The sequence below is a fragment of the Carya illinoinensis genome, chromosome 11 (genome assembly GCF_018687715.1).
Source record: "Carya illinoinensis cultivar Pawnee chromosome 11, C.illinoinensisPawnee_v1, whole genome shotgun sequence".
NCBI lineage: Eukaryota > Viridiplantae > Streptophyta > Magnoliopsida > Fagales > Juglandaceae > Carya > Carya illinoinensis.
The window spans coordinates 34,981,277-34,995,881 of NC_056762.1; the positions used below are offsets into that span (position 1 = coordinate 34,981,277).

A 14,605-nucleotide genomic window follows, 5' to 3' on the forward strand; every position below is an offset into this window, starting at 1 on the left:
GATGTGAAGACAGCTTTTCTTCATGGAGACCTTGAAGAAGACATCTACATGCACCAGCCTGAGGAGTTTGTGATACAGGGAAAGGAAGGTTCAGTTTACAGACTGAAGAAGAGCTTGTATGGCCTGAAGCAAGCTCCTAGACAGTGGTACAAGAAATTTGACAACTTCATGCACAGTGCAGGGTATATTAGATGTCAGGCAGATCACTGTTGCTATGTCAGGCATTTTGACAATTCTTACATTATTTTGCTATTGTATGTGGATGACATGCTTATTGCAGGGGCTAGTATTGATGAGATCAATAATCTGAAGAAGCAGATGTCAGAGCACTTTGCAATGAAGGATTTGAGAGCTGCAAAGCAAATCCTTGGCATGAGAATTGTCAGAGACAGAGTCAGAGGTACGTTGAGACTCTCACAGGCTGAGTATGTGAAAAAGGTACTCAGCAGGTTCAATATGGACAAGGCCAAACCAGTTGGCACACCCTTGGGAAGTCACTTCAGACTCAGCAAGAATCAGTCACCAGAGTCAGAAGAGGAACAAGATTACATGAGTAAGGTTCCTTATGCCTCAGCCATTGGTTCACTTATGTATGCTATGGTTTGCACAAGACCGGATATTGCTCATGCAGTGGGAGTTGTGAGTAGATACATGAGTAACCCAAGAAAGCAACATTGGGAAGCAGTGAAGTGGATTTTGAGGTACCTAAAGGGTTCCTCAGAAACCTGTTTATGTTTCTCTGGAGAGAGCTTGAAGGTGCAGGGCTATGTTGAAGCTGATTTAGCTGGAGATATTGACAGCAGAAAGAGTACCACGGGCTTTGTTTATACACTTGGTGGTACTGCAGTGTCATGGGGTTCTAATCTACAGAAAACAGTTTCTTTGTCTACAACAGAAGCTGAGTATATTGCAGTGTCAGAGGCTGCAAAGGAGATGGTATGGCTACAAGGCTTCTTGGAAGAATTGGGTAAGAAGAATCAGAAAGGCACTCTCTACAGTGACAGTCAGAGTGCCATATTCCTAGCCAAGAATCCAGCATTCCATTCCAGGACCAAGCACATTCAGATCAGGTATCACTTCATACGGTCATTATTAGATGACGGACAGTTGTTACTTGAGAAGATTTGTGGAAGCAAGAACCCTGCTGATATGTTGACAAAGGGTGTTACGCTTGAGAAACTGAAGTTGTGCACAACTTCAGTTGGTCTTTTAGAATGAAGACAGGAGCAGTGAGTTGCAGAGGTGGAGGATATCATATTTGAGGAAGATGGCGATACAGCGAGTGTACCAGTCTCTAAGTGGGAGAATTGTTGAGTACTGTGGAGTCTGGTCCACGCCGCTCGAGCGGAGGCATTGGCCTTCGAGCGAAGTCAGGCAGAGTCGAACGCTCGACGTCAGCTCGACAGTGAGCTCGAGCGGGAGGAGTTCGCTCGAGCGAAGGCATTGGCCGCTCGAGCGAAGTCAGGCAGAGTCGAACGCTCGACGTCAGCTCGATAGTGAGCTCGAGCGGGACGCGGAAGGGAAGTTCGCTCGACGCGCGCTCGACACGCTGCTCGAGCGAACATGCGATTTTAGGGATTCCGCCGTTTGAACTATATATACGATTTTTGACTCATATGTCTGGTTACTGTAGACATGAAAACACTGTGGACGAACAGTGTTGAGATCCATCTTGTAGTGTGATATTCCTCAATAATAAAATCCTCTGCAGCTCCCATAGACGTAGGCAATTTGTCGAACCACGTACATCTTGTGTCGTGTGTGATTGCGTGTGTGATTGTTTTTTCTCGTTCGTTATTATCTCTCAATTCATTGTCATCGTTTTACACAACAGAGTTTTCTATTTTGGTGGAGATATAGTAGATGGAAAATGATAGACTCTCCGAGGGAGTACCCATTTTTTGTATCGAATTGTGTTTTTTTTAACATTTGTGTTTGTTTATTTTTTAATATCGTATTTTTTATATTTTAGTATTTTTTTTGTTTTAAAAATATACAAAACATACTTTTAAAAAAAAACAATTAGCATGAAAAAATCATTTAGGAAAATTCCAGTGGAGCCCTAGTTCAAAGTTATTGCTCGATTATTTTAATTTTTTTATTTAATAATTAAAAAAGTGAGTGTTAGTAAAGTCATACATTTTTTTCCTTTAATACTCAAAAATGTTAAAAAATGAAAAAATTTAAAAATGAAATGCACTAGCTATAGCACTACTCATCGTTTTTCTAAACAATGTAAAACCAAGCCAAATGACCAATCCCAACCTTTAAGTGAAATCACTAGCTTCCATGTTTTCCCAAATTCCTAGGTAGTCCAAAAGTACAAGCAATAGCTCCTAGTAGTGAGTTTCTGCCCTACTCTCTCTCCGAAGGTGAGTTCTCCTCTACAACTTCTAATAGTGAAGCCCGATCATCATCCCACTAATCCTACCACTTTTCCATAAAAGATCAAACACTCTTCCACCCCATTTCTCTTACAAACTCCTTTTGCATTTTTTTAGAAAGCACATCATTATTCAGAAACTCTCACTCTCTATGAATATGGAAAAGTTGATCCACCAGATTGAAGCCCTTGGGAGGATTTGAACCTTTTGCCTGAAAATGAACCAACAAATGTAAACTCTGAGTCAGCACTCATTGGGATGATAGTCGCTACTCGACATCTTAATAGGATTTCCTTACATGCTTTATTCAGAGCACCTTGAAACTTCATTTGTAAGTTCCACATTGAAGATATAGAGTAAACCTTTTTCCTCTTCACATTCCAAAATACTAGTGACAAACAAGGAATACTGAACCAAATTCCTCTGAACTTCAAGAGGCATCTCCTCATCCTCAAAAGCTGTCCTACAGGATCCACATGACAAGAGAAAAGTCTCAATACATCTATATTTCATGTCCAAAGACACGGTTTAACCAAAAATTATATGATAGAAAAAAATGCCTCTAAAATCAGAAGAGCTATTGGCAAGTTCCTAGGAGTGGATGTTGGTCCTTTGTTTGGTCTAGCATGTAAGAAATTCATTAAAATAAAGGTTGAGATTGACATTACCTAACCTTTGAAACAAGGACTCTGGGAGCCAAAGGGATTTCAACATCAACACATGGGTATCATTTAAATACGAACGTCTCTCTGACTTCTGTTATGCATGTGGCAGAATTGGTCACTCCCAAATCTTCTGCACTTACCTAAATTCTATCCCTGATCACCTGCCTTTTGGCCCCTAGCTTTGTGCAAAATCCCCAATCTTCATGTCACTTCATCCACCACAGCAAGGCCAAGACATCATTCCTAGGCATCCTATGGAAAACATTACTGAGGATAAAACTTGTTATGAAAACCCCCATACAAACTCAGAGATTGAGAAAATATGAGTTTTGGAACTTCGACCCTGATTCTACTTATGTCTCCTTCGATTGACAAAGGGAAAGGAATTTTAACAAATACTTTGACTGGAAAGGGAAAAGCCATTCTAGTAGAAGAAAACCCAGTTATAGTAGGAATTCCTTTCATTAGGGGTGGTATGGGGAAAATTTGGCAAAAAACTGGCAAATTTTTCAAGAAAAGACTCAGACTAATTTTGAAGCTATAATTCCTTTGCAGCGACCGATCAGAGATAAGTCTCCTCATGGACTTCTCTCAAGCATAAATCCTCAGGATAATCAACTCAAGCCTCAAGAAGAAAAAATAGCATTAGAAGGGAAAATAGCAACCTCGCCTTTTGGAGTTCGATCTAGCAGAAGAATGCTGGTTCTCATTTGATGTTTTCGCAAAATTCCTCAACCTCTCATGGTGAAGCACCAAATTACCAAGCTTCCATAGATCCAAAGGTTGAGATGATCCTAGCCATTGTAGACTACTGTAGCTCCATTCAAGATATTAATAGCTCACCACCTACCAAAGTCTCTCCATTCAACCCGAGTGATAACTTTCTTTCACAAAACCCTTCCTCATCAGTTATTCAAAATCTTCATACCTCTCAATTGATTGTACCACAACCCCTCTACAGCAACGTCACAGAGTTGGCAACTCAGAACCTAGCCTTCCCATCAGCGATAAATGCAAAGGAATGGGTCTCTCATTGGATGAAGGCCAATGCAGTGGTTTATTTGCAAAACCATTTGACCAGGTCAACTCATCAGCAAAAGGACCTCAGAGCTCTACAGCAGAATAAGGCTGGGTCATCTTTTCTAGCCCCATTGGCAAAGCCCGAAGTTTCGCAAGGCACTCCAACAGATCAATCCCAACTAAATAAATAGACCCAGCGTAGTAATTAGAAATTCGGCCTTCCTTATAATGCCCATCACCCCTTGCAAAAGGAAAAAAAGGACCTAAAAATTCATCCCCACTATCACATATTAGCCAATCCAATTGAGCTCGCCCAACTTAGGCTCTCACCATCAGTCTGTTTCTCTACCAACAAAGAAGCCTGGGCCCGCCATCTAAACTGTGGCAAGACACAAATCCTCCAATCCAAGCAGGCTTTAAGCCCATACTTAATCAAAATTTCTATTAGAGAGCTCAGTAGATTTAGTTCTCCTATCTGAGATTGAAGCTCCACCGAAAAAGGTTGCTCCTCCTTGTGTTGAGGATGCTAGTTCACCGAGATCAAAAGTGCAAAAAATCTCAGATGAAGCAAACCTGCAATAAGAAACTATTATCCAAAAAATTAGCAATGAAGGGAAAGAGGTGGCTCTCATGCTTTTATCTATCAAATCAAAGCCCTCGAGGAAATTAAAAAAATGTAAGAAAGCTGCAAGATCCAAACCATATAGCAAGGCTACATCCAAAGGCATCATCATCTAGAAAACTCAAAAAAGCTGATGAAGTGAGCTCTAGCATGCCTCCAATTTTTCCATAAAGTCTTTGGTATGGAATTGTAGTGGACTAGCCAGCCCCAAAACAATAAGAAGTATAAGGGCTTTTATTAACAAGTTTAACCCGGATATTATTTTTTTATTGGAAACCATGGTGTCTAATGATAGCACCCCTACTATTGTAAATGGACTAGGTTCTACCATTTTGTAAACGTCAATGCCTTAAAAACAAAATGAGGCCTTTTGTTATTATGGTGACCAAGTGGGGATATTGAACCAGTCCATGCTAATACTAATGCTATTTCTATTTTGGTTTACTCTAATCCCCCTAATCACCCTAGGTTAGCAACTTTTTTCTATGCTCTAGCTAAATGGCAACACAAAGCAAATTTCTGAACTCATATGAACTCGACTCACAGTTCCTTTCCAAGCTCATGGTTTTGTATAGGTGATTTCAATGACTTGTTAAACCAACAAGATAAATCTGAAGGAAGGCCAATAACATCCTCATCTATAGATGGCTTACAACGCCTACTAGATTCTCATGGCCTCATTGATATTGGTTTCTCGAGACGCATTTTCATTTAGACAAATAATCAAAATGGAAGAGCGATGATTAGAGAACGTTTGGACCGTGGTATCGCAAATGCACAATGGCGCCTACTCTTCTCGGATGCTTCTATTCAATATAGAATATCTTTGGCTTTAAACCATAATCCTCTTTTATTTAATAGTATGAAGATAAGGAAGATTGTTTCTCCCTTTAAATTTGAAGAATTCTAGACTCGAGAACCACTCAGCCATGTTATAATTCAAGAAGCATGGCGCCAACAATTTAATGGGAATCCAGCTTTCGTCCTCTGTAATAAGATCAAGGAAACTAAAAAAGAACTCAAGCTTTGGAACAAAATCCATTTCGAGAAAATTCAAACCAACATTTAGCATCTTAAGATGGAGCTAAGCCAATTTCAGAGCTATCCACCAAACCCATGGAGCTTACACAGAGAGAAATCCCTTTGTCTCAAACTTCAAGAACAACTGAAGCATGAGGAAATTCTTTAAAGACAAAAATCAAGAATAAACTGGCTCACCACAACAAATCTAAACACAAAGTTTTACCATTTGTCAACAACAATCCATGGAAGAAGCAACGGGATCGATTCCATCAATTTGAGCCCAGGTAACTAGATAATGGATAAGGATATTATTAAATCTACCTTCATAAACTATTTTAGATCCATTTATACCTCCACGACACCTAGTTTTCCAAAGACTCTTGAGGATCTTTTTTATAGTTATCTCAAAAGACGAAAATGAATTCCTAACAGCTAAAGCATCACAAAGGAAAAAAAGGTCAAGTAGATTTAAAACTTGACATAGAAAAAGCTTTCAACTTTATCGAATGGGATTTCCTTTTTGCTGTTATGAAAGTATTGGGCTTTAACTCGACCTGAATAAATCTTATCAAGGAATGCATTTCGATGGCTTCTTTCTCTGTCCTCATTAATGGATCCCCAAGGGGTTTTTTCAAAGCTCCAATGGGTCTTCGGCAAGGTAACCCTATCTCATCGTTCATATTCATCCTATGCACAGAAGTACTCTCAAGACTACTGGTTAGATCAGAAGCATTATGACAACTAGAAGGTATTACAATCAGAAGAGATTGCCCTCCAATTTCCCATCTTCTATTTGCTGAAAATCTAATTATTTTTGAAGAAAAGTCAAATGAAAAGTCGATTAAGGCCATTAACAATGTTCTGGAGAAAATATCAAACTTGGTTAGGTCAACGTATCAATCATCAATCAAAGCAAATCTTCAATCTTCATTATCCAAAATACTAGTTAGACAACAAGAATGGTCATCTTGGCGAAAGAATCAATCTCAAAAATGAAATATCTGGGGATGCTGACAACTTTTAGTTGATTAAAAAAAGAGGACTACAAAGAAATTCTAGGAAAAATAAACAATAAACTGAAAGGTTGGAAATCAAAAATGCTCTCTCAAGCTGGTAGAACTATGTTCATCAGAACTGTAGCAAGTATCATCCCCATATACCAAATGTCAACGCATATGCTTCCAAAGTCTATCTGTAAGCCATTGAATACTAGTTTTAAAAATTTGTGGTGAGGAACCTCGTAAGACCAAAATCACAAATTTTGACTGAAATCATGGAAAAACTATTTGTCAACCAAAAAAAGATGGTAGTTTGGGATTACGACTGATGGAAAATATGAACGTAACATTGTTAACTAAGACGGGATGGGAAATGAGCCAACCAAACTATAGTATTTGGCATAAGCTTTTATCTAAAAAATATCTGAAAACAAGCGTCATTGCAAATGCACTCCCAAAGGTCACTAACTCAAACCTCTGGAAATGAATCCAAAATACTCGACCATTGCTGGAAAAAACTATGTGTTTCAAAATTGCAAATGGTTTGTCTATGAGATCTTGGCTTGATCCCTGGATTCCTACTTTGGAAAATTTCAAGCCTCTTCCTCTAACCCATACAGCTAATCTCTCGCCTACTCTCAAAGTCTCATATCTAATTAATCAGACTAAAAGCTCTTGAAATCTTCCAATCTTAACATCTCTTTTCCAACAAGACAGCATCAATGAAATCCTAAAAATTCCTTTATACCATTCCACTCAAAGTTTGGATTGCCCCATTTAGACCAAAACTCAAAATGGGAGATTCTTAGTAAAAATGCCAACCACCTTGCATCCAATCTTGCAAACTCTATTCGAGAAGCCACTCCAGATATCCCATAGATGAAGATTTGGAATCTTAGAATCCATGACCACCATAAGTTCTTTTTATGAAAATTTCTTTGGGACATTCTACCAACAAGAGTGCCTAAAAAGATTTATCCCAAACATTCCCTCCATTAATTGTCCACTTTGTGATGAAAAAGAAGAAACCCTATTACACATCTTCATCGAATGCCCTATAACTAGAATTCTATGGAGTCAAAGTAAATCACCATTAAATCTCTCTTCCTTGGGTATAAATTCAATGAAAAACTGGTTTCCTTTCATTTTAAACCCAAAGCTCAAACTCAGCTTAGTTCCCAGGTTGAGCATCCTTTCAAAATTTTTGCAACTCTGATTTTAGATTTTCTATGGCGGCTTCAAAATGATCTAGTTCATAATCAAACGGAGTTCTCTTTGCACAAAGCTTCACCGTAGCTGAACCTCTCATATCAAGAAAATTTACATGCATGGCAAGAAAAGACCAACACTAAAGTGGAAAAAGAAATGGCAAAAACCATTCACAAACCAAATTTGTATCTCCTTTGATGCTGCCGTTAAAAATTCCTTCTCAATGGCCTAGAAACTCAAATGGGAAGGTTATAGAAATATGGACTAAGGAAAATTCTGCTACAATCCAGGTGATTGCAAAATCTCTAGCCCAAAGTTGGCTTTCAAAATGGCGGAACATCTCAACCCTCCATCCATCTCATTGGTCAGAGACTCTCAGCTGGTTATTTCTTCTATCTATAGAGAGGAGGCTATTTGGTAAATATCCTCAATCTCTAAAGATATTACAAACTCGATGAAATCTCACAGAGATTGGAGTTTTAACAAAATTGATTGATCTCAAAATCGATTTGCACACTCAATAGCACAATAGGCAGCTACAAATTCTTTGTTTGATAGTATTTCTTTAGATATTATTCCTACCAATATTCTGTATATTGGTAGTGGAAAAGATCATCCTTAGACATTTGTAATACTTTTTTATATAGAGTATGCAAGCTTGCTTAGAAAAAAAAAAGAAAAAAAAAAGTACAAGCAAGAGTATGATGACTCTCTAAAAACATATCGTCATACACCACTCTTCATTGGCTTTATCCCGTATCCGAGGGGGGATTATTGGGCCATTGGCATATTGCTATTGCCTGCCAGCAGCTAGAGAGACAAATACACTCGACACTTCTTGAAGAGAATCGGGCTGCAATTGGGTCCTCCAATCCTCGGTGTCCATATTTTGGTCCTCCTACGGAGCCTTGACCATGTTCATTCTTGTTAATTAATATTGTTGACGAAGTTTATGTTATTATTACTATTAGAATAATGAAAGTGACATTAAATTGAAGAATAAGATGCCACTTGTGGAAAAGAAAGCAAACCATTTTCACCATAAGATGTTAGAAGGAGAGGGACGGAGAAAATACACAAAAAGAGAAAAAGAGGAATAGAGAATACAAATAAGCAAGTTCTAAAGTAGTGCCGGCAGTTTATAATAAACGTCCCAGTTAAGTTTCGAAGTGCATAAGCAAATAAATTTACAAGGCAAAGCAGTTGATTTTGGTAAGTTTATACTAACTTAAAAGAGCAGCCTAAAACCATGTCATGCACGTTTTGTGATTGTTTTTGAACACGGATGTCTCCGCTGTCAACGAGGAAGTCCACGGTTACACATGCATTCAACCGTAGCAATTACTCGACAACAAAAACTCAGTCTAGGCGGCGGCGCTTCTTTGCTAGATTCTCAAACACCTGGTGGACATCAGCAGCTGTGATTGGCTTTGTTGAGTCGAAGGATTCCTGCGAAGGAAAGAGAAGGAGAAGAGAAATGAAATAATATAGTGTGAGCGCTGTTACCCTAACAAGAAAAAAATGGAACGAACAAAAGGCCAAATTCCATGCCTTCCCCTTGCCCCATCCTGCTTCAAAAAAGGTTGTTCTATGGCTTCGATCGGTTAATAACATGGTAATTGCCCCTGCCAGTACCGGAAGTGATAAAAATGGGACCCATTAAGAAGTCACAGATTCAAGGACATACCAGGAAACCATGGATCTCATTCTTCATATCAGCTATGCCATTTAGAATCTCCATTTTTTCTATATGACCAAGATTGTTGAATAAACTTAGCTCAGCACCCTCCCGTTCCTGTAGCTTTTCTGTCCTCTTCTGCGTTGCCATTTTCTCATACTCTGCAATTGAGTCCTCCTTGTCAAGCAGAAAAGCAATACGCTTCTCGTTGTAAATAACCAAGCATTTTTCACATCTGCAGAGGACATCACGCCAGTTTTTGGAAAGAAACAGTGGTTTATTCTCCAAAGCAGGAGATGTGTTCTCCGGCTTTACTCCAAGAACGCAGGTAGTCAAAGGACTGCTAGTTCTTACACATTGATCTGAACCCACATTGTTCTGAGAATTTTCTCCAAGAGACGTACCATCCCCATCACATGCTAACTCAGAATTCGATTTAGTATGATCAATTTCAGGATTATTATGAGCATCAACATCATTCTTTACTTTTCCAGATCCACCAGCTGAGGATGTATCTTCCAACACATTCTTATCCTTATTAGTATCCACAGTGGCATCACATTGTCTGCCCGCTGCCCAGATGGACAGAGGATATGACCCCAGAAATGAAAAGCCGGTTGAGCAGGCCCTACATATGAAATCCTCGTAAAGAGGTTCACCTTCCTCATCTCTTGGAACCTGCAGTAGGGTAGAAAGATATGCACAGCACCAGGGAATTAAATAATGAAAAATTGCATGCAAAGAAAATGTTGCCAATTTAGGTAGCACTAGTTAACAACTTGTGGCTTACTTTTAAATCATCAACAATAGACTTCGGAGTAACTCAGAGAGAGAAGTCATGCTTACAAATCTTTAAACAAACAAACAAACTACTTCAACAGGAAAAGAAGTGGAATAATGCTAAAGTTCACATATACAATAATAAATAAAATGCAGATACCAATTTTTCAGCTTCTGCATATGATTTCACACGTGTATGAGATGCAGTATTAAATAAATGACAGCCAAAGAAAATTAAGTGAATGCTTCAATTTTGTTAATCCTTCATTCAAGGATGGCAAGCACAAATTCATGTAACTCAAAATTTTGACACAAAAGCTTGAGAAAGAATGTTCCTTGAATCTTGTCTTTTTACGTACAAAGCCTACATGAAAAAGAGAGGCATGCCACTATAGCAGATAGTCTATAAGTGATCAACAGGATTTACGAATGATAAAATACAATATTGATATACGAATACTGCACCTGGGCTCTGCCTTTTGCAGGTTTTAATAAAAACTTCGTTTACTTAAAAAGGCATTAATATACTAATAAGGTTTACTTTTATCAGGTTTGAGATCAGAGAATCAAGGTTCCAGGACAGGATCAATTAAAGAACCCTCTCAACTAATGAGCTATGACTTATAAATCACATGGCTTAACTATTATTTTTTGGCATTGGGTGGGACCAATTCCAACAGGACAGCATGAAGGTAGAGCTACTGCAGTAACACCATTTCTCAACAAAAGAAAAACCACACAAGGCAGATTGTGAGCCCCAACAACATAGATTGAACAGTTCCCAGCCAGTCAGCGCAAGCAGATAGAATGTCACATTGTCAATATAAAAGGTAATGAAGTGACTCATCAGTTTCTCTATCCAAACCCATCAATTTTAATTTAGCTACTCACATGCAATAATCAGCCGCCCAATTGGACAGCAAGACTTGGGACTTGTAATATTAGAGCAACAGATAGTAATATTTCCATGACTAATTGCATCAAAAGTAAGGAGAATAGAGAACAAAGATTTAAAAAAAAAAACAGAATTGAGAGCCATTGTGAAAGCACAAGCTACGAACCTCATCAGAAGATTCAAGACCGAGATGCTCCTCGTGAAACCAGTCCTCACATATACAGCACTGTATCATCTCTTCTTGCTCTTCAACATCAGGATCAGGATAGGGCCTACTGCATGTGCAGTATGAACCTCTGAAGTTATGATTATACAAGTTCTCAGCATTCTCAATATCTTTATTTGGGAAAAGTTTGCAGAAGAACTCCCCAAATTTTGCATTTCCACAGTCACACCTAAAGTTTCTCTTGGTCCAGAGCTCCACAATCTAGTTCCAGTAGAACAATAGAAGCCACCAATTGGCATAAGCATATTGACAAGGTAAAGTATCCTTGGAGAAATGCTTTACAGGATTGCTAAATTGGATATACAAGTTTAAATGAAAATAAAGAACTATCTGCAGTAGGAATAATGAAGATATGAGTTCCTAGCATAATAGGGATCATTTCTAAGATCCATCCAATGATCTGATAATGAATTTGTAATCCACCCAAGCAACCGATCCAAACTAACAACCCTGGTTCAGATAAAGATAAAGCAATAACGCATTTTTTAGACAAACTTCAAAGTGTAAAAAACAAAGAGTGTGGCTGGAAATGTATGTCAAACAAACTTAATGCATCCACGCTTCTAAAAGATTACGAAAGCAGTTACATTAAATCCCTGAGAGGAGCAGAGAGACTCTAATTTCCAACATAAATTCCAGCTCTCAAAACATCACGAAGATAGAAACCATATCCATGTGAAAATCCAATGCCTAGTAGTCAAAAGTTGAGCATTTACTCAAAACTTAAATCTCTCCCCTTATCGATAAATAAATTCTCTACCCTGAAAATAATTGGAGTGGGAATACCTCATGGCCATCATGGCAAGACAAGGAGCAGGCCGTGCAAACTCCGGCATTTCCATCTGGGGTACAAGTTAGACATGAAAAAATTGCCTGCCTCTTCATATAACCATTAATATAAGTGCATTCCTTGCCCTCATCTCCTCCCAAAACCAGGTCTGCTTCCTATGTGCCACAAATTAATGAAAGTCAATGAATAGGCAACAGAATTTTATAACATAAGAGGAAGGGTGATTGGGGATAGAAGATAGAAGAGGGGATAAAAACTTGAACTTCCAATAAAAGCTCGGGCCCAATATGAATTTGTTACAAGTTCCTTATGTAATGAACTGAAATGATATAAACATCATAAGGATCAGAAACTAAATCTTCTTTGTATGCCCAAAGTAGATGTATGTTTCACAGACATTATGTCCTATTATGTGAAGGCATCAATGCAATCTACTTCCGAAATAGAAGACATTCTAACTATGAAAAAGGAGGAAACAGCAAAACAAGTTACATGTGATGAAAATATGAGCTGAAGTGAACGTGGACACCATCATGAGGCATGGTAGGCAATTTGTTACCTACAGGTGATTTAAATGGAATAAATTAATGATTTTTTTCAACCTTGAAGATTCAGTCAGATATATAGTATATACTCCCAGCAGAAGCCACCTGAAGTTTGATAATCTATCCATGATGAAGAAAAATGGTTCAGAGACTAAGAAGTTTAAGTTAGGAGGCAAACACATTCTTTGGTTATCTTTTCAGGTACACGATTGTTTCCGGAAACAACATTTGCGTTCCTTTATGCTGCCAGGCAAAAAAGTTCGACCAAAAAAATAACTAAATTAGACCTCGGAAGAAGGTTCAGCACCAAGGATAGATGTGTAAACGATGGGAACTATGTGATTGTTGTTGCACTCAAAAACATCATCAAGAAAATCAAGTTTTCAGTCACGAATGATAAGTCAGAAGATTAATTTTACAAACTACCTTTCATAATTTACAGACATGTTCAAGCTGACCAACAAGATTAAAAAGCTTAAACGCTGGTATCTACGAGTAATGTACTTTTCGAAGAGATGATAACTTGAATTAAAGATTTTTTTTTTTTTGGATTTGACAAAAGCCCACTCGACTCTTCCTCGTACAAACAATTTTAGCTGGCTTAGCCATTAGAAGTTTAATGCAAAACTAAAACGGCACAAAACATTTAATTTGCAATCCTAGTATAACATCTTTTCATCATTTCTAAGGCAACCAAAAGAGTAAAAGTCCTATACAACTATAAACAAAACAAAAAACTAGATTATGTACAAGAAAGAAGCAGACCAGCTCCTGTTCCTCGACGCCTTTGAGGTACTCCTGGATCGAAACGGTTTGCTCGGCTTCATCGTCAAACGCATCAGACATTTTGCCCCCAAACTATATATAACTTAGGCAGAATCTGCAACTCGTTGGTAACCAATTGTGTAGCTCCGTATCTGAGATTCACTGAGAACGAAAGGAACCAGTATTAGTGAATAAATTGTGAAAATTGTGCAATTTTGGGTGCTCTTGGAAACCCTAGAATGGACGAAACGGGAATTTCGAAGAAACGCACCTGATGCCGTGGATGAGACATTTTCTAGGGTAATCACAGGTCGATGAGACTGAACTAGAGGAGAGCGTTTCAGAGAGAAAGAGGAAGAGAGAGAGATTATGCTGGCTGAGATAGAAGGGTTAGGGTTTTCATGTCGCGAGGACTATAGGGACATTTTCCCGCCATATCGAAACCCCTGGACGGTGGATGTGTTCTTCACTACTTGCTCAAATCAAAATGCGCAAGAAATCTGTTCCCTCCAAACGTTGGATTGACTTGTGCTCTGTCTAACCGTTTTTTTTTTTAAGGTTAGTGTAATCAACCTCGTTTAATTTGATCAAAATTTAGGGTGTCTGGGCGTTGATTACCTCAATATTTTTTAATATATTTTATTATTATTTATTATTTTATTATTATTATTTATCTATTTTTATTACTATTTATTATTTTTTACTAATATTTAATACTATATTATTACTTTTTATTTATCTTTTTATTATTATTTACAATATATCTCAATACTTCTCAATATCCAAACTCAACCTTAATTAATTTGTATAAAAATTGAATACAATAGGCTCAGTATATCTATAGTATTTTTAACCAAGGAAAATGCTGGTGGCAGCTCCTCTAGGGGCTACCGTAGGGTTTTTTTACTATTTTTTTATTTAATAATTAATTAAGTATTTTTTAATATTATTATATTTTTTAAAAATATATATTTAAAAATATTAATAAATACATATAAAAAAATA

At 37.8% G+C, this 14,605-nt stretch overlaps 1 protein-coding gene and 1 long non-coding RNA gene across 3 annotated transcripts; both read right to left on the reverse strand.

Annotated features, from left to right (window-relative positions):
- Positions 1–2,251: 2,251 nt before the first annotated feature.
- On the reverse strand, positions 2,252–2,838 carry LOC122281021. The gene is made up of 2 exons (XR_006230120.1): positions 2,683–2,838; positions 2,252–2,595 (listed from the first exon to the last, which is right to left on the reverse strand). It is a non-coding gene; the product is annotated as an uncharacterized LOC122281021 (long non-coding RNA).
- Positions 2,839–9,031: 6,193 nt separating this feature from the next.
- On the reverse strand, positions 9,032–14,115 carry LOC122282007 (putative E3 ubiquitin-protein ligase UBR7). 2 transcript variants are annotated; one of them, XR_006230362.1, is made up of 7 exons: positions 13,872–14,115; positions 13,601–13,762; positions 12,287–12,445; positions 11,441–11,701; positions 9,609–10,277; positions 9,473–9,546; positions 9,032–9,370 (listed from the first exon to the last, which is right to left on the reverse strand). XR_006230362.1 is itself a non-coding variant. In XM_043093915.1 (6 exons), the coding sequence occupies exons 2-6, from the start codon at positions 13,679–13,681 to the stop codon at positions 9,281–9,283; spliced, it is 1,260 nt and encodes a 419-aa protein (XP_042949849.1). In that variant the 5' UTR covers positions 13,682–13,762; positions 13,872–14,112; the 3' UTR covers positions 9,032–9,280. The 2 variants fall into 2 exon arrangements, 1 of the variants encoding a protein (XP_042949849.1); XM_043093915.1 differs by lacking the exon at positions 9,473–9,546 and having other exon boundaries at positions 13,872–14,112.
- Between the last annotated feature and the right edge of the window lie 490 nt (positions 14,116–14,605).

Bases quoted from the DNA above. Each gene is read 5' to 3' on its own strand.
- LOC122282007 (XM_043093915.1), bottom strand. From the start codon at position 13,681: ATGTCTGATGCGTTTGACGATGAAGCCGAGCAAACCGTTTCGATCCAG. The intron at 12,446-13,600 runs GTCTGCTTCTTT...TGTGGCACATAG, and splicing joins GCGTCGAGGAACAGGAGCTG to GAAGCAGACCTGGTTTTGGG. The intron at 10,278-11,440 runs GTTCGTAGCTTG...ACCCTACTGCAG, and splicing joins GTCTTGAATCTTCTGATGAG to GTTCCAAGAGATGAGGAAGG.